Below are 23,243 nucleotides of genomic sequence, written 5' to 3' on the forward strand. Positions count from 1 at the left end.
GCAGATTGGGTAGTGGAATCCTGTGACAGGGTTCAGTGAACATTTCCCATAGAGCAGACAGTTGCAAGAACAGTGCCAAGAACTCTTACTTGCTGCGCATTATCAGGATTCATCAAGGTACTACCACGTTTGCTTTTGGGCTGTCCCTATATCTGTAGTATTATTTTTTTAAGATTTATATATTATTTACTTCAAAGAGTTACAGAGAAGGAGAGGCAGAGTGAGAGAGAGGTCTTCCATCTGCTGGTTCACTCCCCAGTTGGCCACAACTGCCGGAGCTGAGCCGATCCGAAGCTAGGAGCCAGGAGCTTCTTCCAGGTCTCCTACGTGGGTGCAGGGGCCCAAGGACTTGGGCCATCTTCTGTTGCTTTCCCAGGCCATAACAGAGAGCTGGATTAGAAGTGGAGCAGCTGGGACTCAAACCAGCGAGCGCCCATATGGGATGTCAGCACTGCAGGCAGTGGCTTTTCCCACTACGCCACAGCACTGCCTCACCCCCATAGTATTTTTATGATCAATTTGGGAATAAGTTACAGATATGTCCCCTATATGTGACTTTGTAAGATCAAAATGAAAATGCACAATATCCTTTCAAAAAATCAAGAGTATTGGGGCCGGCGCCGTGGCTCACTTGGTTAATCCTCTGCCTGTGGCGCCAGCATCCCATATGGGTGCCGGGTTCTAGTCCTGGTTGCACCTCTTCCAGTCCAGCTCTCTGCTGTGGCACGGGAAGACAGTGGAGGATGGCCCAAGTGCTTGGGCCCCTGCACTGGCATGGGAGACCAGGAGGAAGCACCTGGCTCCTGACTTCAGATCGGCGCAGTGCGCTGGCTGTAGTGGCCATTTGGGGGGTGAAGCAACGGAAGGAAGACCTTTCTCTCTCTCTCTCTCTCTCTCTCTCACTGTCTAACTCTGCCTGTCAAAAAAAAATCAGTATTATAAGTAAGGCCACATTCCCTTTTGCCTGTCCATTCTTAACTTCAGTCCTTTTAGTCTTTCCAGAGGCAATCCCAGGTTAGTGTGTGTTCTTCCAGGTCTTTTACAGGTTTACCTAAACACGTGCACATTCATAAATGTGTTGTCATAGAAAATACACAGTGCTGTTTGGGTTTTTAAAAAGACAAATGTCATACTGCACATGGCAGGAAGTTTCTCTGTGGAAAAAATGTTGAACTATAACATTAATTCAGAATATAGAGTTTTAATTGCAATCTAGTCTCAACTATGTATAGCTGTCTATAAATAATGCTGGGAGAAAATAAATTCTTAGAATGTTAATGAGTTCTCTGGCTGGTGGGACTACAAGTGATTGTTCCTCTCTACTTTATATATTTTTAATACTTTGGACTTTTCTATAGAAGGTAGCTTTACAATTGGGGTGTGTGGGAGAGGGCAACCAAATAGGTTAGAAAAAGGTAAAAGAAGGCTGAGAGGTGTTGGTGGTGTGCAGTGGCTCCCCAGATTGCCTGGTAGGAAGGGTGAGGGTGGTGGGAGAAGATCTCGGGTGAGATGAGCAAAACCCTCACCTTGACCTGTCGCCCCTGTGGGAACCAGGAAGAGCAAAGACACATGAAGATCATAGATGAGACCATGGCCCAGCTACAAGACCTGAAGAACCAGCACCTGGCCAAGAAGTCGGAAGTCAATGACAAAAATCATGAGATGGAGGAGATTCGTAAGAAACTTGGGGGCGCCAACAAGTGAGTGTGTTGAGGCCTGGGGTGGGAGGAAGGAGGTAGAGTGGGCAGCCTGCTAGTTTGGGGTCTCACCCTGCTCCCGGACCTTTGTAGGGAAATGACCCATTTACAAAAGGAGGTGACAGCCATCGAGACCAAGCTGGAACAGAAGCGCAGCGACCGCCACAACTTGCTCCAGGCCTGCAAAATGCAGGATATAAAGCTGCCGCTGTCGAAGGGCACCATGGATGATATTAGTCAAGAAGAGGTGAGTTCTATGGCTGTTGGTGGTAGTGCGCCGTGAACAGCACTAAGCAGGGAGGGGGCCTGAAGGTGGTGTGGAAGGGGGGCGAGGGCCATAAAGGGGCATGTGGCAGAGATGAGCCGAGGTGAGCTGAAGGGGAGCAGCCTGGGTGTGAGAGGGAAGCTAGCTGACTTGGGGTAGAGCCGCCAGAAGTTGGCATCAACCTTCAGGACCTGACCTGTGCTAGCTCCACAGGTGGTGGAAGTTGGTAGATGTGAGAACTGAGGGACATGAGCCAACAGCAGCGGGAGCTGGGAAGCGGGGCCTGAGGGATGATAGCTCTGCTGCAGTAAGGGAGGTTGGCCAGGAGAGGGTTGAGTAAGGGCCATCAGCAATGCAGAGGTGAGGAAGCGGAGTTCTAGGAAGGGAGGGCCACCAGCCAGTGGAGAAGCGGAGGCATTGTACCCGTGACCAGCGAGGGCTGGGGAATGTTAACTGAGAGGCTGTTTGTATACAGTGTGTCTTCCTCCCTTCCCTTTCCCAAATAGCCTGTCAGTTTAATTTGGTAAGATACCAAATAACAGAAATGATCTGGACATCTGAGAAGCACGTGCTATAATTACCCCTAATCCTAACCACAGCCCTGCCAGGCAGGGAATGTCCCTGCATTACAGATGAAGAGACTCAGGGTCTGAGAGCCTGACTTGCCTATGATCACCCCGTTCGTAAGTGGTAGAGGCTGATTTTGAAGTCCGGTCTTTGTGCCTGCAGCGCCTCTGCCACAGTGCTTTCTAGCGAGGTACTTCCTCAAAGCCATTGAAGGCTGCAGAGGAGCCCCAGCCTCCCTGTAGAGGGGTGCTCTCAACAGCCAGTCTCCTCCACTTAACACTCCTGCTTGCCTCTGCAGGGTAGCTCCCAGGGGGAGGATTCAGTGAGTGGTTCACAGAGAACTTCCAGCATCTATGCACGAGAGGCCCTCATTGAGATCGACTACGGTGACCTGTGTGAGGATTTGAAGGTAAGGGTCAACCATGGTGGGGTAGGGGCATCTCCCCAGCTTTAGAGAGAGCATCAGATGATCTGGGGCCCCTGTGCAGACCGTGGCTAGAGAGCGGGGAGAGCAGGCCAGGGAGAGAGGATCAGGTTGAGTCAGTCTCCCCTCATATGAACATGCAGACACACACATCCCCCACACCATACCTCCAGTTGCTCCTGTCCCTGCCTACTCTGTCTGCCCCTTCCCTGTATGTACATGTCTATGCCTAGATAATGCACACACAGTCTCCTGTGTGGTGAACAGCTTGGCTCTGCCTCAGGTACTCTTTCTTCCTTGGCCTTCTCTAATCCTGTGTCTTCTCCCCTCCTGGTTGCAGCTGCTGTCTCTGCCAGGCCCCGCAGCTACCTCAGGGTGCACCCTTCCTCTCCAAATCTGCTCCTGCTCAGTGCTCCCTACCCCTAGGCTCAGCCAGAAATCTGAACCACCTCCTTGGCTCCTCCCTCTCTTACTTTACATAGTCAGTTAATGGCCAAGCGCAATTGATTTCCCCTCTGACATCTCTTCTACTTTTATCTGTTTCCACTCTCTCTCAAGTGCAGGTCTCACTCATCTCCCTTAGATTCCTGCAGGAGCCTCCTAAATGGTTTCTAGTGCTTTCCAACCCATACTTCATCATATCCAAGAGTGTTTCATTTGGTTTAACTTATCATGGACATACATAGAAGTAAGAATGATACAGTGAACCCAAGGTACCCATGACCCAGCATCAACAGCAGTATATGATCAGTCTCCTTTAGTTCTGCTCTCCACCCCTCCTCTACTCCCAGTCGACTATTTTAAATCAAATTCCAGATATTATTGCACCCATAATTGCTTTGGTATGCATACTCTAGAGTATGCAGACTTGGAAAAACCATAGCATTAAAACTTAAAAAAAATTTTTTAGGGGCCAGTGCCATGGCTCACTTGGCTAAGCCTCCGCCTGCAGCGCTGGCATCCCATATGGGCGCCGGGTTCTGGTCCTGGCTGCTCCTCTTCCAGTCCAGCTCTCTGCTGTGGCCTGGGAAGGCAGTGGAGGATGGCCCGAGTGCTTGGGCACCTGCACCCTCGTGGGAGACCAGGAGGAAGCACCTGGCTCCTGGCTTTGGATTGGTGCAGCGCCAGCCGTAGCGGCCATTTGGGAGGTGAAGCAACGGAAGGAAGACCTTTCTCTCTGTCTCTCTCTCTCACTGTCTAACTCTATCTGTCAAATAAATAATAAAAAAAAATTTTTTTAAAGATTTATTTATTTGAAAGGCAGAGTTACAGAGAGGGAGGTAGGGAGGGAGAGACAGACAGATATCTTCCATCTCCAGATGGCCTCAACAGCCAGTGCTGCGCCAGGCCTAGGCTAGGCGGACTCCAGGAGCTTCTTCCAGGTCTCTGACATGGGTACAGGAGCCCAAGCACTTCGGCCATCCTTTACTGCTTTCCTAGGCACGTTAGCAGGGAACTGGATTGGAAGTGGAGAAGCCGAGACTCAAACCAGTGCCCACATGAGTTCCCAGTGTTATAGGTGGTGGCTTAAACCACTACACTATAATGCTGGCCCCTATTATAATCTCATGTTTGGTGACTATTAAGATATTCATGAAATGTCTCATAATTTTTATTTATGTGTTTATATCAGGATTCAAGTGAGGTCCATATGTTAAAATTTGTGCTAGTCTGTGTTTTCTGTTCCTATTATTTATTGAAGAAATTGGATTGTTGGTCTTGTATAATTTTCTACATTCTGGATTTGGCTGATTAGGTCCCCATTGTGTGGCTTAACGTATTCTTTCATTCCCTGTGTTTCCTATATACTGGTGGGCAAATCACCAGGTTTTGATTGGAGTCAACCTTTCTTATTTGATAAGAATATAGGTAGTACTATGTGCATGTGAACTTCTATTTGCATCACATTAGTAGACTTCTGATGTCATTTCTATCACTGTATAATGTTAAATATTCACCGTTACCTGTGAACTCTTCTTGCCAAAAACTCAGACGTGGATCTGATCAGCCTACTGTATGTACCAATGACAGCTGCTCCTTGGTACCCACGGGGGTGGTGGATTGGTTCCAGGACCTTCAGATAGCAAAATCTGAGAATGCTCAAGATTTGCATAAAATGGGTTGTATTTGCATATAACCTATACATTTCCTCCCATGTACTTCAATAACAATGAAAATACTATATAAATAATTGATAGACTGTCTTATTTTGAGAATAATGACCAAAAGAGTCTATGTGTGTTCATTACACATATGCAGTGTTTCCAGTTGTTTTTTTAACTGGGTGTTTATGTCAGTTCACTGATAACGGAACCTGTGGATACAGAGAGCTGACTATGTAGGAAACACCAGTGCAAGAACAAAACTTTATCTTTTACAGCAGTGATTCTCAGTGGGAAAGTGGATATTTACTACCCAGGGGACATTGGACAGTGTCTGGAGACACTCTTGTCACACTCACTTGTCACACCCAGAAATGGGGGGTTACTGCCAGCAAGCAGTAGGTAGACACCAGGGATGGGGCTAAACATCCTATAATGCATAGGGCAGCCTCAGAGGCCACTAATGCGACTCAGAGTGTCAGTAGTGCTGAGGTTCAGAAACTGGATTTTAGAGATGTGTACTGAAGTATTTGTGGCTGAAATGATATGTTTGGGATTTGCTTTCAAATAAATGACTATTTTGGAGTTGGGGAGGGGGGTAAATGGCAGTGTATCTGGCATAAGCTGATAATTGTTGAAACTGGGTAAGGGTGATTCACTGTCCTATTCTCTGAGTTCCCATGCATGTTTGATAATTTACATAACACAAGTTAAGAACCATGATCATGGGGTTCAACTGGTCCATTTTTATAGAGTTCTCTCTTTTCCTTTCCTAAGTTGGTTTTAGAAGCTGTTGGCAATCATTGGCTGGATCTGTTAAGGATTGCAAAGTGGTAATTTTAAAAATTTCATTCTTCCTCCATTTGTTAGTTGGAATTCTAAAAAGAAACACGGTCAACTGTTTCATTCTCTTGAAATACAGTAGCTCCCTCTTATCTGCGGTTTTGCCTTCTGCAGTTTCAGTCACTCATGATCAACCGTGGTCTGAAAATATTAAATGGAAAATTCCTTAAATAAACAATACACAAGCTTTAAATCATGGGTTGTTCTGGGTAGCATGTTGGATTCTCGCTCTTTCCCACTATATCCCACCAGGAGTAGGAATCATCTCTTTGCCTAGCATATCCATACTATATTCACTACCCCTGACTGCTGGTTGGGCACTTAGTTACCAGCTCAGTTGCCACAATATTGTAGTACTTACGTTCAAGAAATTCTTGGGGAGCAGCCTAACTCTGTCGCAGTGCCTACATCATTCACCTTACATTATCTCATCACGTGGGCATTGTGGCAAAAGGGAGAGATAGCATTCATGTAACTTTTCTAATACATTGTTGTAATTGTTCTTTCATTATTAGGTGTCTCTTACTGTGCCTAATTTATAAACTATTATAGAGGGTTGGCATGGCGGTGGGTAAAAGCCGCTGACTGCAATGCTGGTATCCCATATGGATGCTGGTTCAAGTTCTTGCTGCTTCACTTCCCATCCAGCTCCCTGCCAATGCATCTGAGAAAGCAGTAGAAGATGGCCCAAGTGCTTGTACGCCCACAATCCATGTGGGAGATCCAGATGAAATTCCTGGCTCCTGGCTTCAGCCTGGCCCAGCCCCAGCAGTTGAGACCATTTGGGGAGTGAACCAACTGAGGGAAGAGATATCTCTCTCTCTCTCTCTCTCTCTCTCTCTCTCTCTCTCTCTCCCCCCTTCTGTCTCTGTCTCTATATATAACTCTGCTTTTCAAATAAAATCTTTTTTTTTAAAGATTCATTTATTTATTTGAAAGTCAGAGTCACACAGAGGAGAAGCAAAGAGAGAGAAAGAGGTCTTCCATCCGATGGTTCACTCCCCAATTGGCCACAATGGCTGGAGCTGCACCAATCCAAAGCCAGGAGCCAGGAGCTGCCTCCAGGTCTCCCACGTGAGTGCAGGGGCCCAAGGCCTTGGGCCATATTCTACTGCTTTCCTAGGCCATAGCAGAGAGCTGGATTGGAAGTGGAGTAGCCAGGTCTCAAACCAGCACCCATATGGGATGCCGGCACTGCAGGCCAGGGCGTTAACCCACTGCATCACAGCACTGGTCCCTCAAATAAAATCTTCTTAAAAAAAAAACTTTATATGTATAGGAAAAAACTTCATATATGTAGGGTTTGGTACTTTCCAAGGTTTCAAGTAACTACTGGAGAGGTCTTGGAACGTACTCCCTGGGGATAACAGGAGACTACTATAGGGTTAGTATAGGAAAGGTAGGATAAATGTCATTTTCTTTTTCTTTTGGAATAATGAGCTGACTTCCTTTTCTGCCTTTAATGGTAACTGATGGGGGCTGGCGCTGTAGTGTAGCAGGTAAAGCCACTGCCTGTGATGCCGGCATCCCATATGGGCACCAGTTCAAGCCTTGGCTGCTCCACTTCAAATCCAGCTCCCCGCTAATGACCTGGGAAAGCAGCAGAGGATAGTCCAAGTGCTTGGGTCCCTGCACTCATGTAGGGAGACCCTGACGAAGTTCCTGGCTGCTGTCTTTGGCCTGGCCCGTTCCCAGCCGTTGTGGCCATTTGGAAAGTTTAATAGCAGTTGGAAAATAACTTTCTTTCACCCCCTCTTCTGCCATAACTCTGCCTTTCAAGGAAACAAATACATCTTTAAAAAACAACAAAAATATGAACGATGTTGTTTTAAATTTGTGTTTGTCATAAACTTAAAATGTTTAGATATATTGATGTTTCAAGCTGTTGGAGTCATTTTTTCTTCTTGATGCTTATATTGTCCCATTCTGGGCCACTGGGAGCCACTTCAAATTGATTTTTTGTGGTGGCTTTAGATTTTTATTATGGAAAAATATATATGCAAAGGTGTAATAGTAAAATGCTCTGTTTTTAGGTTATCACCAGTTTCAGTAACTATGAATTCATAGCTAGACTTCTTCCATGTGTATCCCTACTTACGATGTCCTCTTTGCTTACTACCAGATGATATTAAAATAAATTCTGGACATCATATTTCATTTGTAAACATTGCAAAATGTATCTCTAGAAGAAATAGGGGGCTGGCTCTATAGTGTGGTAGGTTAAGCCTCTGCCTGCAGCACTGGCATCCCACGTGGGTGCCAGTCCGAGTCCTGGCTGCTCCACCTCTGATCTAGCTCCCTGCTAATGGCCTGGGAAAGTAGCAGAAAATGGACCAAGTGCTTGGGCCCCTGTACCCACATGGGAGACCCAGAAGAAGCTCCTGGATCCTGACATTACTCTGACCCAGCCTTGGCCATTCTGGCCATTTGGGGAGTGAACCAATGGGTGGAAGACCTTTCTCTCTGTCTCTTCCTCTCTCTCTAACTCTGCCTCTCAAATAAATAAATAATAATTCTTAAAAAATAATTAGAACCATTATGATGGTTCTATAATAATTCCTTAATATGATTAGTATTACATTTCCCTGATTGTCACATGCACACGTATACACACACATACACATACACACATACAAACTCTCTTAGAGTTTGGTTGCTTGAGTTGGGATTGTAAATGATTAGATAGATACATATGGGTGATTAATAAAACGATTGATGTTTCTCAAGTTTCATTTCATCAATAGGACCGCATTCCGCCTGCTTATTTTTTCTGTGCAATATCATTTTGTTGGTGAAGAAATTGCTTCATTTCCCCAAAGAGTTTTCCACATTCTGTACTTTGCTGGGATGTTTACAGTGTTGTCCTGGGCATTTAGTGCATCAGTTGAGAAACTACTTGGGACACGCACATTTCCATATCAGAGTGCCTGGGCTTGAGTCTCGGCTCCACTTTCAAATCCAGCTTTCCTGTTAAGGTGCACCCTGGGAGATGGCAGGTGATCACTCAAGTGATTGGATCCATGTCACCCATGGAGGAGACCTGGATTGAGTTTCTGGCTCCTACCTTCAACTTGGCCCAGCCCTGGCTATAATGAACATTTCAGAAGTGAAGTCCTCCTGAAACAAGACAAATATTTCTACTTTCTGTCATTCCTGTAAGTGAGTAGTTAGGTAAAGATCGGTTTGTGTAATTTTTAATTTTCTAATAGCCACATTTTTAAAAGTAAAATGGAAAAGGTGAAATTAGTATTTTTCAATTGGAGTATTTGCTTTGCTATAGCCAGTACTTTTTAAAAAAAAAATATTTGAAAGAGTCAGACATAAATCATCCATCCATGAGTCCACTCTCCAAATGCCCACAACAGTCAGGACTGGGCCAGCTAAAGCCGGGAGTCCAGAACTCCATCCAGGTCTCCCACATGGGTGACAGAGACCTAAGTACTCAAGCCATCACCTGCTGCTTCCAGGAAGTGCATTAGCAGGAAGCTAGAATCAGAGACAGAGCCAGGAATCAAACCCAGGCCCTCTGATAACGGAATGTAGACATCTCGAGCAACGTCTTACCTGCTTTGCCAGATGGCCACTCCTAATTCTTTTTTTTTTTTAATATTTATTTATTTATTTGAAAGTCAGTTACACAGAGAGAGAAGGAGAGAGAGAAAGAGGTGTCTTTCATCTGCTGGTTCACTCCCCAATTGGCTGCAACAGTCGGAGCTGCGCCAATCCAAAGCCAGGAGCCAGGAGCTTCTTCCAGGTCTCCCACGTGGGTGCAGGGGCCTGAGGACTTGGGCCATCTTCTGCTGCTTTCCCAGGCCGTAGCAGAGAGCTGGATCGGAAGTGGAGCAGCCAGGATTCTAACTGACGCCCATATATGATGCCAGCACTGCAGGCGGTGGCTTTACCCACTACGCCACAGCGCCGGCCCCATGCTCCTAATTCTAATACTATATTTTATGTTTAGCCTAGTCTGTCCAAGAATGTCATTTCAATGTGTGAACAATATAAAAATTATTGATATTTGATGATCTTTTATTGTACTAAATCTTCCTAATCCTGTATTCAAATCCAGAACATCTTAGTTTAGATGCTAAACTTTCCTCAGAAATACTTGATCTATACTTAGATTTCCTAAAATTTACAGTTGAGAAAGGAGACCCATATACCCAAGTTGTTCCAAATACGCTTAAAAAGTTTTCCAATAACTGAATTAAGGATCAGTTTTTCAATGTAAATGAACTTAAAATCCCGTAAAATTAAAACTTTCATTGCTCAGTCACCCTTACCCCATTTTGTGTGCCCAGCAGGGATGATATTGGACAGCACCAATGTAGAGGCCTGATTAGATGCTAGTCTTTGGGCTTGACTTGTTTGTTGTGGGCATGGCTATTCACAGGTGATGTAGTCGCTTCCATTAGGAAACACATAACATCTGGGTGCAGGACTTTGTGGTTCCCGGCTGTGATGATCATTACCCAGCTCCATTAATCCCTTGAGGACTGCCAAACAATGATCTTGTTCTGTCATTTCTTTGTTGGCTGGAATACTATAGAGAGAGAATTGCTATCATTTCTTCCGTTACTCTGCAATACAGTTTGTATAGGAAACATATATCTGCTTGATTCTTTCCCTTTATTCATCAGTTTACAAAATAATGAGTTGGTTCCTTGGCATTCTCAAGATTTATTCACTGTGTTATTTTCCTTTGGTGTGTGTGAGTCTGTTGTAGTTATTAGCCCTCTTAGTGCTCACTTATCCCATCTTTGACTTGTGAGTCATTTTGACACAACCTTGTAGTCTCTAATATCCTCCTTGCTTTCTGATATGTCTGGGCTCATCTTCGACATTTCCCACCCCAGACCTGGAATCAGCCATTCTCTGAGAAACTGACTTCTTTAAGTGGGAAATGCTGTAATTTAGCAACTGCCATCTAGATAACGGAGTGATCATGACTGTTGGGGGTTGGTCAGTGCTTCTAGAACTTTTCAGTAGCTTGGGCTACGAAATACATTTTTTTTATTTTGAAGGGAAAATGTGTCATAATGAGTTCATATTGATACTTTCAATTGAAATTGTAACGTTCACAGCTTAACATTGATTTTGTGTTCGAGTCTCCAGTGATTCTTGCTGAAAATCTCGGTTCCTAGCAACACTAACATAATAACCTATTTACTTTATCCTATTCTGTATATAATAGTTTGAAAATCATATTAAGATATTATTAGTATCAGTTTGATTATTAAGTGCAGTTTTAAATAGCTTCAAAATTTCCTTTTTTTTTTCCTTTTTTTTTTGACAGGCAGAGTGGATAGTGAGAGAGAGAGAGACAGAGAGAAAGGTCTTCCTTTTTGCCGTTGGTTCACCCTCTAATGGCCACTGCGGCCGGCGTATCTCGCTGATCCGAAGCCAGGAGCCAGGTGCTTCTTCTGGTCTCCCATGCGGGTGCAGGGCCCAAGCACTTGGGCCATCCTCCACTGCCTTCCCGGGCCATAGCAGAGAGCTGGCCTGGAAGAGGGGCCACTGGGATAGAATCTGGCGCCCCAACTAGGAATAGAACCCGGTGTGCCGGCACCGCAAGGTGGAGGATTAGCCTGTTAAGCCACGGCACCGGCCAGCTTCAAAATTTCCTTGATGTTCTTTTTTTTTTTTTTTTTTTTTTGACAGGCAGAGTGGACAGTGAGAGAGAGAGACAGAGAGAAAGGTCTTCCTTTGCCATTGGTTCACCCTCCAATGGCTGCTGCGGCCGGCGCATCGCGCTGATCCGAAGCCAGGAGCCAGGTGCCTCTCCTGGTCTCCCATGCAGGTGCAGGGCCCAAACACTTGGGCCATCCTCTGCTGCACTCCTGGGCCACAGCAGAGAGCTGAACAGGAAGAGGAGTGACCAGGACAGAATCCGGCGCCCTGACCGGGACTAGAACCCAGTGTGCTGGTGCTGCAGGCGGAGGATTAGCCTTTTGAGCCACGGCGCCGGCCTCTTGATGTTCTTTTTATCAAAAGCTAAATGCTCATTGAGCATGTATAGTCTTTTTCCTGTGTTTTAAAGTAATTTGAAAGAATTCTTTGAATGTTCAACCAACTTAATATATAGATTTCTTTTACTTTGTTTTCAAATTTTTAGGGATTGTTCATGTTAGTATTTTGACTTGTTCTTTTCCCAACTTATAATATTAAAATATTTTAAACCTATAGCATAGTTGAGACAACAGTGAACACCCATACACCTTTCACCTTAGTTTCATCAATGAATATTTTACCACATTGAGATTCTTATCTCTAGTTCTCTCTCTACTCCCTACTACATGCACACTTTTTTTTTTTAAGTCAAAAGACAGAGGGAAACAGATAGGGAGAGATCTTCCATCCTCCGATTGTACCCCCCAAATGTCTGCAACAGCAGGGACTGGGCCAGGGCAAAGCCAACCTGGCACTTCATCCAGGTCTCCCATGTGGGTGTCAGGAACCCCAGCACTTGAGCTGTCACCTGCTGCCTCCCAGGGTCTGCACTAGAATGAAACCAGAATGAGAAAAAGAGCTGCAACATGAGCCCAGGCACTCCAGTATGGGATGTGGGGCTCCTAAGTGGCATCTTAACCACTGTACCAAATGCCTATCCCTGAGCCTTTTGAAGCAAGTATAGACCTTATGATACTTCAACCCTAAATTCTTCAGCATGCTAAGAACAAGGGGTTCTCGTATGTAGCCACAGTTCCATATTATACCTAAGAGAATGGGTATTATTTAGTATTTCATCCATGTTTGAATTTTCCTGGATGCTTCAAGAGTATTCATAGAGCCCCCTTCCCCACTACACACTTTGTTGGAACTAGGATCAAGTCAAGATTTATTGAATTCCTTTTAGATTTTTTTATGTCTTCCCACCCCCACCCCCCCTTTCTGTCTCTAAGTATTTGAGAGAGAAGAGAGAGAGATCTTTCATCCACTGGTTCATTCCCAAAATGCCTGCAGTAGCTCAGGGCAGGGCTAGCCTGAAGCCAGGAATTGGGAACTTAGTCTCAGTCTCTTGTTTGGGTGGCAGGGACTAAGTCACTTGAGCTATCACCTGGTGCCTCCCAGGGTGTGTGCTAGAATCAGGATCGAGCAGCATGGAAACTCTACCTAAGTACTAAGTACTCTGAAGTAATGCAGGCCTCCCAGGCGGCCTCGTAGCTTCTAGGCCAAATATCTGCCCCTTTAATTTCTGTTAATATGAAGGAGTCCCTTCACTTTTCTTGGATGGTACTGATTTCTGAAGAGTTGATGTGTGAGTTATCTTGGAAAAGGTACCGCATTAGAGACTTGTTAGTTTCTTTGTAGAATGTATCGTTTAACCTATTTTTCCAACCCTTCTATGTCCTATAAATTAGAAATTAGATGTAGTCTGGGGATCAGTGGATTTTTTTTTCTTGGCAAGAGCTCTGCATTCATGAGACACCATGTACCTTGTACTGCACCTGCCAAGAAGTGCTTCCTATCATGAGTGCCCACTGTTGGTGGTGCTGAGTTGTTAAGATGTTAATTGCCAGGTTCCTGAATGCTTCGTGTATACTTTCACATTTGACATTAATTAATAAGTAATCTTTGGGGTGATGTTTTGGCATCTTGTGAATATGTTGTTCCCCAACAATATTTTTACCCCTAAATTCATGCATTTTGACTTAATTTTATTTTATTTTATTTATTTATTTATTTTTGACAGGCAGAGTGGACAGTGAGAGAGAGAGACAGAGAGAAAGGTCTTCCTTTGCCGTTGGTTCACCCTCCAATGGCCGCCACTGCTGGTGCACTGCAGCCGGCACACCACGCTGATCCGATGACAGGAGCCAGGTGCTTCTCCTGGTCTCCCATGGGGTGCAGGGCCCAAGCACTTGGGCCATCCTTCACTGCATTCCCTGGCCACAGCAGAGAGCTGGCCTGGAAGAGGAGCGACCGGGACAGAATCCGACACCCCGACCGGGACTAGAACCCGGTGTGCCAGCGCCACAAGGCGGAGGATTAGCCTATTGAGCCACGGCGCCGGCCGACTTAATTTTATTTTTTAAAGATGTATTTATCTATTTGAAAGACAGTTATATAGAGAGAGGTAGAGACAAAGAAAGAGAGGTCTTCCATCTGCTAGTTCACTACCTAAATGGCCGCAATAGCTGGAGTTGAGCTGATCCAAAGCCAGGAGCTTCTTCCGGGTCTCCCACATGGGTGCAAGGACTTGGGCCATCTTCTGCTTTCCCAGGCCATAGCAGAGAGCTGGATCAGAAGTGGAGCAGCCGGGATTCGAACCAGTGCCCATGTGGGATGCTGGCACTGCAGGCTGGGACTTTAACCCACTACACCACAGAGCAGGCCTCAACTTTTTTTTTTTTAATTTCTTTTATTTATTTGAAGGAGTTACAGAGAGAGGTAGAGCCAGAGAGAGAGAGAGAGGTCTTCCATCTGCTGGTTCACTCCCCAAATGGCTGCAACAGCTGGAGCTGAGCTGATCCAGAGCCAGGAGCTTCTTCTGGGTCTCCATGGGGGTGCAGGGGCCCAAGGACGTGGGCCATCTTCTACTGCTTTCCCAGGCCATAGCAGAGAGCTGGATCAGAAGTGGAACAGCTGGGGTTTGAACTGGTGCCCATATGGGATTCTAGTGCTGCAGGCCAGGGCTTTAACCCACTGTACCACAGCACCAGCCCCTACCCCCCACACTTAATTTTATTTTTTTAAGATTTGTTTATTTCTTTGAAAGGCAGAGGGAGAGACAGAAAGAGATATCTTCCATCTGCTGGTTTACTCACCAAATGACTACAGCAGCCAAGGCTGGACCAGACCTAAGCCAGGAGCCTGGAGCTCCATCTTGGTCTCCCATGTGGGTAGCAGGAGCCCAAGCACTTTCCCAGGTGCATTAGCAGGAAGTTGGACCAGAAAGGAGTGACTGGGAATTGAACCGGCACTTCAGTATTGGATGCCAGTGTCACAGGCAGCAGATTATTTTGCTGTGCAACAACACTGACCTTGGTTTAATTTTGTTTTATAGTTATATAACATCTTCATGTTGTTCTAAAACCAAATGTATAAAAGAAGGTACTTGAAGAGAACCTTTAACTTCTCTTTCTCCCCTTTTATCTCTCTTTGTAGGTAATCCTTTAATTAGTTTTTGGATTATCCCTTTATTGTTGTTTAAAATACAAATATAATCATATTCCCTCTTCAATAAAAGGTAGCATACTGTAGTATGCCTTTCATATTTCACTGAAAAACCTGTCCTGGATACCGCTCCACAGTGGTGTACAGAGAGCTTCAGAAAGGCTTGGCTTTCAGAAATCGTTCTGTACGTGTGTTTCCTTGCCTCCCTCAGGAGAAAGTCTCCCCAACACATTTGTGTACATGGGAATCTGTATACATACAGTTACTACTACTGCTATATTGCTTTCTTGGGTTTTTTGCTTTTGAACCAAAATTTCAAGTTTATTACCTTTTTTGAAAAATTCTTGTCATTTTATTTGAAAGGCACAGGGACAGATCTTTTCATCTGCTGGTTTATTCCCCAAATATCTACAACCACCATGGGTAGGCTAGGCTGAAGCCAGGAGTCTGGAACTCCATTTGAGTGTCTCACGTGGGTGGCAGGGGCTCAAGCATTTGAGCCATCTTCCTCTACTTTTCCAGGTGCCTCAATCAGTAAGCAGCTGGATTAGAAGCACAGTGTAGGCCAGCACTGCGGCTCAACAGGCTAATCCTCTGCCTGCAGCGCTGGCACACCGGGTTCTAGTCCCAGTCGGGGTGTTGGATTCTGTCCCGGTTGCCCCTCTTCCAGGCCAGCTCTCTGCTGTGGCCCGGGAGTGCAGAGGAGGATGGCCCAAGTGCTTGGGCCCTGCACTCCATGGGAGACCAGGAGAAGCACCTGGCTCCTGCCTTCGGATCAGCGCGGAACGCCAGCCGCGGCGGCCATTGGAGGGTGAACCAACGGCAAAGGAAGACCTTTCTCTCTCTCTCTCTCTCTCTCTCTCTCACTCTCACTCTCACTCTCTCACTGTCCACTCTGCCTGTCCAAAAAATAAATAAATTAATTAATTAAAAAAAGAAGAAGAAGCACAGTGTAGCCAGGGCTCAGCACCAGGCACTGTGGTAAGGGATGCAGGCAGCCCTCTCAGCAGCTTAGCCTGCTGTGCCACCGTGGCTGCCCCTGAATAAGTGTTGCCTAAAAAGTGGCAGAAAGGCACGAGCCCAGGCATTTGCTGCAATATCCATGACACCTTAAACCGAGTTCAGGTGAGATTTGCTCAGCTCTAATGATCAAAGCAGAAAAATGAGTTGACTTAAACACTGTGATGCTGTAAGTCGAGTCCAGAGCAGCCTGTGTGGGAGCCTCGAGGTCACCCTGGGGTGGTGCTGGCTCCTGGCCTGGGCTGACAGCCAGAGAGGGGCACCACCAGCCGCTCCTCCTGAGAGACAGAGAGGTTGGCAGAGCCTGGAGGGAGGGGCTAGAGATGAGAAAGCCGCGTCAGCCTGTTATTTCCAGCCATGGTGGGAATGGTTATGTGGGTAGGAGGATCTGGTGGAAAGAGCCGACTTGGGGAAGAAGCTGACTTTGCCCAGGAGCAAGGGACCCCTGGCCCATGTGGTCCATCATCTCTGTGGGGGCGGCCTGGGCACAGGAGCAAGGCCCTTCCTGATGTCGTGGGTCCTGGGGCTTACAGGATGCCCAGGCCGAGGAGGAGATCAAACAGGAGATGAACACACTGCAGCAGAAGCTCAATGAGCAGCAGAGTGTGCTTCAGCGTATCGCTGCCCCCAACATGAAAGCCATGGAAAAGCTGGAGAGTGTCCGTGACAAGTTCCAGGAGACCTCTGACGGTAAGAGCTGCCCCTGTACGGGGGCCCAGGATGAGGGCAGGAGGCTGCAGCCATGCTCCTGTCTGTAACGGACTTCGTGACGTAAGACTTCCAGGAACCCTACAGCAAAACTGTGGAAAACTGCTGAGGTTAGGGTCAACTACTTACCGAAGGCTACACAGCTGGTTGCTGGTAGGGCCCGGAGAGGGGTGGTGGTGGTCCACACTTATGTGTGTCTAGGCCCCAGTTTCTTCTGCATTGTATCTGGTGGCTGGCATGCTGGGTGCAGAGCCATGTGGGGTGCTCTGTGTATAACCCGCTTCAGGCATTCCTCTCCCTCTGTGGGATGTGTCTGCTCTGGGTCGTCATTTGCAGATCATTCTTGCCAGGGTTTAGTCCTCTGGCCTGGCAGAGCCAAGGCCCTTAGGGGTCCTCTCTTTTTCCTTCTGGCAGAGTTTGAGGCAGCCCGAAAGCGAGCAAAGAAGGCCAAGCAGGCATTTGAACAGATCAAGAAGGAGCGCTTTGACCGCTTCAATGCTTGTTTTGAATCTGTGGCTACCAACATTGATGAGATCTACAAGGCTCTGTCCCGCAATAGCAGTGCCCAGGTAGGTTGGAGCCCCCTACCTAACCAACTCCACCCAGCTTCAGCTGGCCTTCCCCTCCAGGCTTCCTGTCTCGAAGCCATCATGCAGGCTCAGGTCTGGATCCTACCCTGTCTGTCTTGACCCAGGCATTCCTGGGTCCTGAGAACCCAGAGGAGCCCTACTTGGATGGCATCAACTACAACTGCGTGGCTCCTGGCAAACGCTTCCGGCCTATGGACAACTTGTCAGGAGGGGAGAAGACAGTGGCGGCTTTGGCCCTGCTTTTTGCCATCCACAGGTAAGGCTGCCTCCCAGGGCAGTTGACCGAGAGATTCAGCTGAAGCCACCAGAGGCCCTGGGGCCCAAGGCTATGCAGAGATCTGCAGAGGTGAGGATGTTCTGGTGGGATCTGGATTGCGTCCCCATTTCCCTACTGACGGCAGCAGCTCTGGCCCTGGTTTTGCTGGGCCTGTCTTCCCCATCCCCCCTCATCCCCTCAGCAGGTCCTCACTGGCCCTTGCCTGTTTTCAGTCCCACCTTCAGGCTTCTGCTTACAGGGTTGCTAGCTAATGAGCCCTTTCCATGTAACTTTAGCTCCACTCTCACCTTCCACCTCTCCACACCTCCGCATTCTCCCCTTCCTTTAGGACACCGCCTTTGAGCACTCTGGCATACCCTGCCCTCCCCCTCCTGAATGCCAGTAGTACTTGAGCCTGACCCCCAGCACATAGTGCTCAGTGTACAGCATCAGCCCGTGAGCATTTCTTGAGTGCTGCTGTGTGTCAGACCCCCTGGAGGGGTTGGGCATACTGATGAGTCGAACGTGGTCTCTGGCCTGGAGGAGCTCACATGTCTTAAATGGAAGCCAGACATGTAAACAGGCAGCCTGCCAAGTGCCCAAACTGAGTGAGCATGGGTACCGTGGCTGCACAGAGGAGGTAGCACCTAACCCAGCATTGGGGGAGGCTGTGGGTAGACCAGGGAAGGCTTTTAAGGGTAGGTAGCACTTGGAGCAGGAGATGTAAAGACTGAGAAGTTTGCCTGTGGGACCAGCAGGCATTTTAGGCTTATAGGTACAGCAAATGCAGTGGCAAGAAGGCACAGCAGTGTGGCATGTGTTGGGCTGGACCTCTGGGGAGCTTGGTCAGTGTGGCCAGATCCACGGACAGCTTTGTTTTCCCAGCCAGCTAGGAAGCTCCTGAAAGAACCATGTTCTCCCAGATCCTGGAGCACAGGGCTGGGTGCAGAGGCGGCCTCTGTTGACATACTGGCCTTTGGCAGCTCAGGCAGCATTGAGGCCTAGGTCGTTTAGTCTCAGAAGAAGTGGAGGGGGAAGCTGGCCTGTTGGATGGGCCCTGGGGCTGTCGCACCCTGCCTTGCCGCCCCTCCCCCCTCAGTGTCAGCTCACCTACTGGTTCCCTCCCAGCTACAAGCCAGCCCCCTTCTTCGTCCTGGATGAGATCGATGCTGCCTTGGATAACACCAACATTGGCAAGGTGGGTGCAAGGAAAGTGGGGCCTGGGAGGGAGACCCCAGGTTGGGGCTGGATTGCAGGGAGCCAACTCCTGAGTGCCCTACCTGCTCCTGCTGCCTGTATTCTGTGCCCTGGTGGCTGGGCCCAGGGGCCTCCACACGCTGTGGTAGTTGATAGCTTCCTTCTCTCAGTTTCTCTTTCTCCCCACCTTTACCACCCCCCACACCACACCTACTTGGTTCTGACTGAAAAACACAGGGGAGCATTAGGGCTTAAGCTCTGCTAAGTGCCTGGCGGCCCCTCCCACAGGTAGCAAACTACATCAAGGAGCAGTCGACTTGCAACTTCCAGGCCATCGTCATCTCTCTCAAGGAGGAGTTCTACACCAAGGCTGAGAGCCTCATTGGAGTCTATCCCGAGGTAGGGCGGGCCTGGCTCAAGAGCAAGCCCTACTCCCTACCTGACTCCTCAGGGCAGGAAGGGAAGGCTGCGGTGGAGGGACAAGGGGCGGCGGAGCATAGGGAACCAGGTACTGAACGGCCATCTGGGCTTGTTGGAGCCTTGCCCTGGCAGCTTAGCCAGCCCAGCTGGGCCCGGCCGTTGCATTTGGGGACAGGGTGTGGAGAGAGGAGGAGAGTGCAGAGGTAGTAGGCAGGGAGAGAGGGTGCGTGGGGCCGAGCGCATCCTCTCACACCTGGAGAGTACCATTGCCTGGGCTTTGGGCAGGTATGTAGGGAGGAGGGCTTGAGATCCCCTGGTCTTAGGGCACCAGACCCCTCTTCATTCTCTCCTCACAACTTTATTTTTTCTTTTTCTCCCTCCTCCTTCAGCAAGGGGACTGTGTGATCAGCAAAGTCCTGACCTTCGACCTCACCAAGTACCCAGATGCCAACCCCAACCCCAATGAGCAGTAACAGTAGTTTCTGCCCTCCTGCCTCTGCCGGTCTTTGGATATTTGTGGCTCCCACCTTCCCTTCCCTTCTAGCCCTGTTTGGTGTAGTCATCGGATTTAGCACTGCTGTCAAGCATGAAGAGGAACAGAGATGATGTTAGGTCTGGAGCAAAAAGTCATGAGCCACAGGGAGCATCCTGGTCTCTGGAAGGAGGCGCTGAGCTGAGCTGGGCCGAACAGGACCATCTGTCCATCTTCCCCTGCTCGGACCCCCGCCCCATCCATACTCATGGGTCCCTTGGGTATTTTGCCCACTTTATGTGTGGGTGTGTGTGGGTGTGTGTGGATGTGTGTCCACCTGTGTGCGTGTGTGTGCAGAATAATAAAAGATACTGGAGACTGTTTTAGAAGGAGTCTAGGATGAATTTGACTCCAAGAGAGCTTAGGATGACAGCACTCCAGAGCTGGACAAAGGTGCTCCAGGCCTCCTGGGAGTCCTCAGCAGTCACCGGAAGCTGTCCTCATTCACGCGTGTGTTCACTCACTTGTCTATTTATTCGTCAAACACATATGGAATGCCCTCTGTCCGACTGTGTGCTCGGAACTGAGAGTTGAACCATGCATGATCTCTGCCCTGGTAAGGAGATACCGTGGGTTTGTGAATTACTGGGGTTAGCTGAATGTTACTGTGTGCTTTGAATATGAGAAGAGGACAGTTACGTCCAGGTAATTGGTAATTGTCACACATCACACCTTGACAGACTGGTAGGCACTGAGATCAGAACAAAGGGCTCTGGGAACAGTTACGGGTTCTGGTCCCACTTTTCATCAGTTTGACGCTGGGCAAGTCGTTTGGCCTTTCTGTGCCTCACTTGTCTCATCTGTAAAATGGGGCTAAGAATATTACCTACCTCATAGGATTTAACGATGTCAAGCTCCTCACTGGAGGCCTTATCCTAGTGGAGCCCACTAGGTGCTGACCTCTCAGAATACAAGCCTTCTCATGCCTGGACTTCTGAGGGTTTCTCATCCTGGCCGTTAGAGACAATCCGAGATGTTCTAAATGCCCCGGTAACTGGGAGAGGTTCCAGGGCACTGATGAGGTTTACCTGGTAAGTGGGGGGCCAGGGTAAGCCTTTAGCTTCAACCATGGATGATAACCAGGTGCCTGGGCTCCAGCCTGGGTTGTGAGGAAGCAGGGAAGAGGTAGCCTGGGCCACATCCCAGCCTAACGCACGTGAGGCTCCTCTTGGGGACTCACCTCGTGAGCTAGAAGGACCATGCAGTGGCAGTAATGCCTGGCACAAGGGCTTCAGCCTTTATCGCTCGTACACACCAGACTTTGGCCTCATCTGTATATTTGTCGTTTAAGTTGAATCGGTTCCAGTTACCTAAGTAATGCAGGAATTCATTCTCCTTTTAAGCAGTTAGGTTGTACAGACAAGGGACAAGACAAGCCTCATTCAGCTACCGACTACTCCCCCCTCCGCTCCTCCCCACCCTGTCCCTGCTGTTATACTTCATTTAGACTTTGTTTTAACATTCTTACATAGATAAGTTCCTTGGAAATACTGTGTTTAATGCATATGGCATATTGAATTGTTCTGCAATTTGCTTGCTTTGCCTAACAATGTGTTTGAGATCTATGCATGTTGCTAAGTGTAGATCATTCCCTTCTCTGTAATTGCTGTAGGGATCACCATATGACCCTACTGCATTTTACTATCCATTTCTCTTAGGGTGGACATTAAGACTGTTTTTAGTTTTTCCTATTACAAAATAATACACAGGAATATCCATATACTTGTGTGAAAGTGTGTGTGTGTGAGTGTGTGTGTGAGAGAGAGAAGGGGTGAGGGGAATTATTTCTCGTAATGGAATTGTGAAGTCAGGAATTTATATGTTTGTTTTTCAGAGATAACTTCCAAATTGCCCTCCTGTAGTATTTACTCAGTATTTTTTTCTTGAGGTGTTCGGAGGTCTCCCATTGTCATCTACATCCGCTTCATCCTAAGTAGTAATAGCCGTGAAGTCACAGGTTTGATGTGCTATGTATGTATTTTTCTAATACATATTAAAAGGCATAACTATCGAAATACATTTGTCTGTCTTCAACCAAAGAAGTCACATACCAGCAGTGGTACGTTTGCCATCAGTTGGCCAAGGCTATTTCGGGCTCAGACGTGGCCCAAAGCATAGCTGTGGAGACGTGGACAAGTGACCGGGCCTGAGCCCCAGATCCTTATCTTATGAAATCCTTATCTGATAATGCACACTTGCAGCGCTGCAGGGAGGCGTACCTGAGATAGATTTGAGTAGTTTGGCTGACCTGTAGGTCACAGTTGATTTTTTTAAAGATAGCAATTTCTGTTCTCCCCACTTTACAGTTGAGGGAACTGAGGCCCAGAAACGTTGAATGACCAGATAACAGCATGGGTTTGAGCCCCAGTCCTCCAATCATGCTAGGGTTTTCTCCATTATAGAGATGGTTATCCACCTTGGCTGTACAGAGTCATTCGCAAAACTGTTCCCTGTTTTTAAAAATCAGCAATATGTACACAGATACCAAATAGTAAAATGAAACAAATAGCACAGAAGAGCTTACAGTGAAAAGTGGCAGTTCCTAGCTCCACCTCCACATCCAGGGGACATGGGGATCGGGCCCCATCATTGGAACCCTGACTCAGTAGGCATGGCTAATAACCCAGACGACTAACCCTACCTCATGGGGTCTGAAGGATTACATGAAATGCCTTGGGCTAAGGCCTTGGTCCACAAGAACACAAATGCTACAGAGGAGCTTCGGGGGCTTCTGTCCTGAGGAGGGGGTAGGGGAGATGAGGTGGTCTGACCAGAACTCCAGAGTGTCAGAATCTAGACTCTGGGTCTCCTTACTGCTTGCCCACTGCCTCCTGTGATTCTGGACAATCGCAGTGTTGCACGCCAGGAACACAGAGGACGAGTCAGATCCTTATCCTGCCTTTGAGGAGTCCACTATCTAACTGGGGGGGGGGGGGGACAATTTGAGAGGTAGCTGCTGACCACATGGTCTGATCAGCACAGGAGGGGCATCTAGCTTAGGTGGGGATTCAGGGAAGGCACCCCTGACAGTGACCTCTAAACTGAGGCTTGAGGGACTAGTAGTAGGGATTAGCCAGTGTAGGGATTTCCAAGTAGTGGGAAGACCAGCAAGGCAATTGCAGAAATACTGAAGCCCAAATTCCCGGATGCAGGAAGAGCAGCGAAAAAAGCCGTTCGGGAGGCGAGGTGGGTCCTGTTCCTGGCTGTGGGGTTCAGATTAACCTTAAGGGGTAGTATGATTTCCAGGGCAGCTGTACACGGGAAACCCATGGGGCATTCTAGGCCCATCCTCTTAAAAACATGCAGTTGCAGGAGGTCAAGCGGGGCCTTGGGAGCTTGACTTTAGGGTGTAGCAAGTTTGGCAACCACAGCTGGAAGACAGTGGAGGGGCCATGAAGCTGTTTAGAGACAGGGCAGGGGCGGGCGAGAACCCTATATCAGATGTCAGTTGAACGAGCCTGCTCTGGCCAGCCAGCCTATGAAGAAGCAGGTCAGGATAGATGTC

At 47.8% G+C, this 23,243-nt stretch overlaps 1 protein-coding gene across 3 annotated transcripts in view; it reads left to right on the plus strand.

The window, feature by feature from the left end:
• The window catches only part of SMC1A (structural maintenance of chromosomes 1A), a 39,800-nt gene extending 18,039 nt beyond the window's left edge, over positions 1–21,761 (plus strand). For 2 of the 3 annotated variants that reach the window (XM_062184398.1, XM_062184399.1), the window contains 9 exons: positions 1,555–1,700; positions 1,791–1,944; positions 2,828–2,938; positions 16,569–16,725; positions 17,158–17,312; positions 17,438–17,589; positions 18,718–18,787; positions 19,075–19,185; positions 19,596–21,761. In XM_062184398.1, coding sequence (XP_062040382.1) covers positions 1,555–1,700; positions 1,791–1,944; positions 2,828–2,938; positions 16,569–16,725; positions 17,158–17,312; positions 17,438–17,589; positions 18,718–18,787; positions 19,075–19,185; positions 19,596–19,679 — 1,140 coding nt within the window. In that variant the 3' untranslated portion in view covers positions 19,680–21,761. The remainder of the gene's footprint in view (positions 1–1,554; positions 1,701–1,790; positions 1,945–2,827; positions 2,939–16,568; positions 16,726–17,157; positions 17,313–17,437; positions 17,590–18,717; positions 18,788–19,074; positions 19,186–19,595) is intronic. The other variant, XM_062184400.1, reaches the window with a different exon arrangement.
• Positions 21,762–23,243: the final 1,482 nt, after the last annotated feature.

The sequence above is a fragment of the Lepus europaeus genome, chromosome X (assembly GCF_033115175.1).
Source record: "Lepus europaeus isolate LE1 chromosome X, mLepTim1.pri, whole genome shotgun sequence".
NCBI classification, from domain to species: Eukaryota; Metazoa; Chordata; class Mammalia; order Lagomorpha; family Leporidae; genus Lepus; species Lepus europaeus.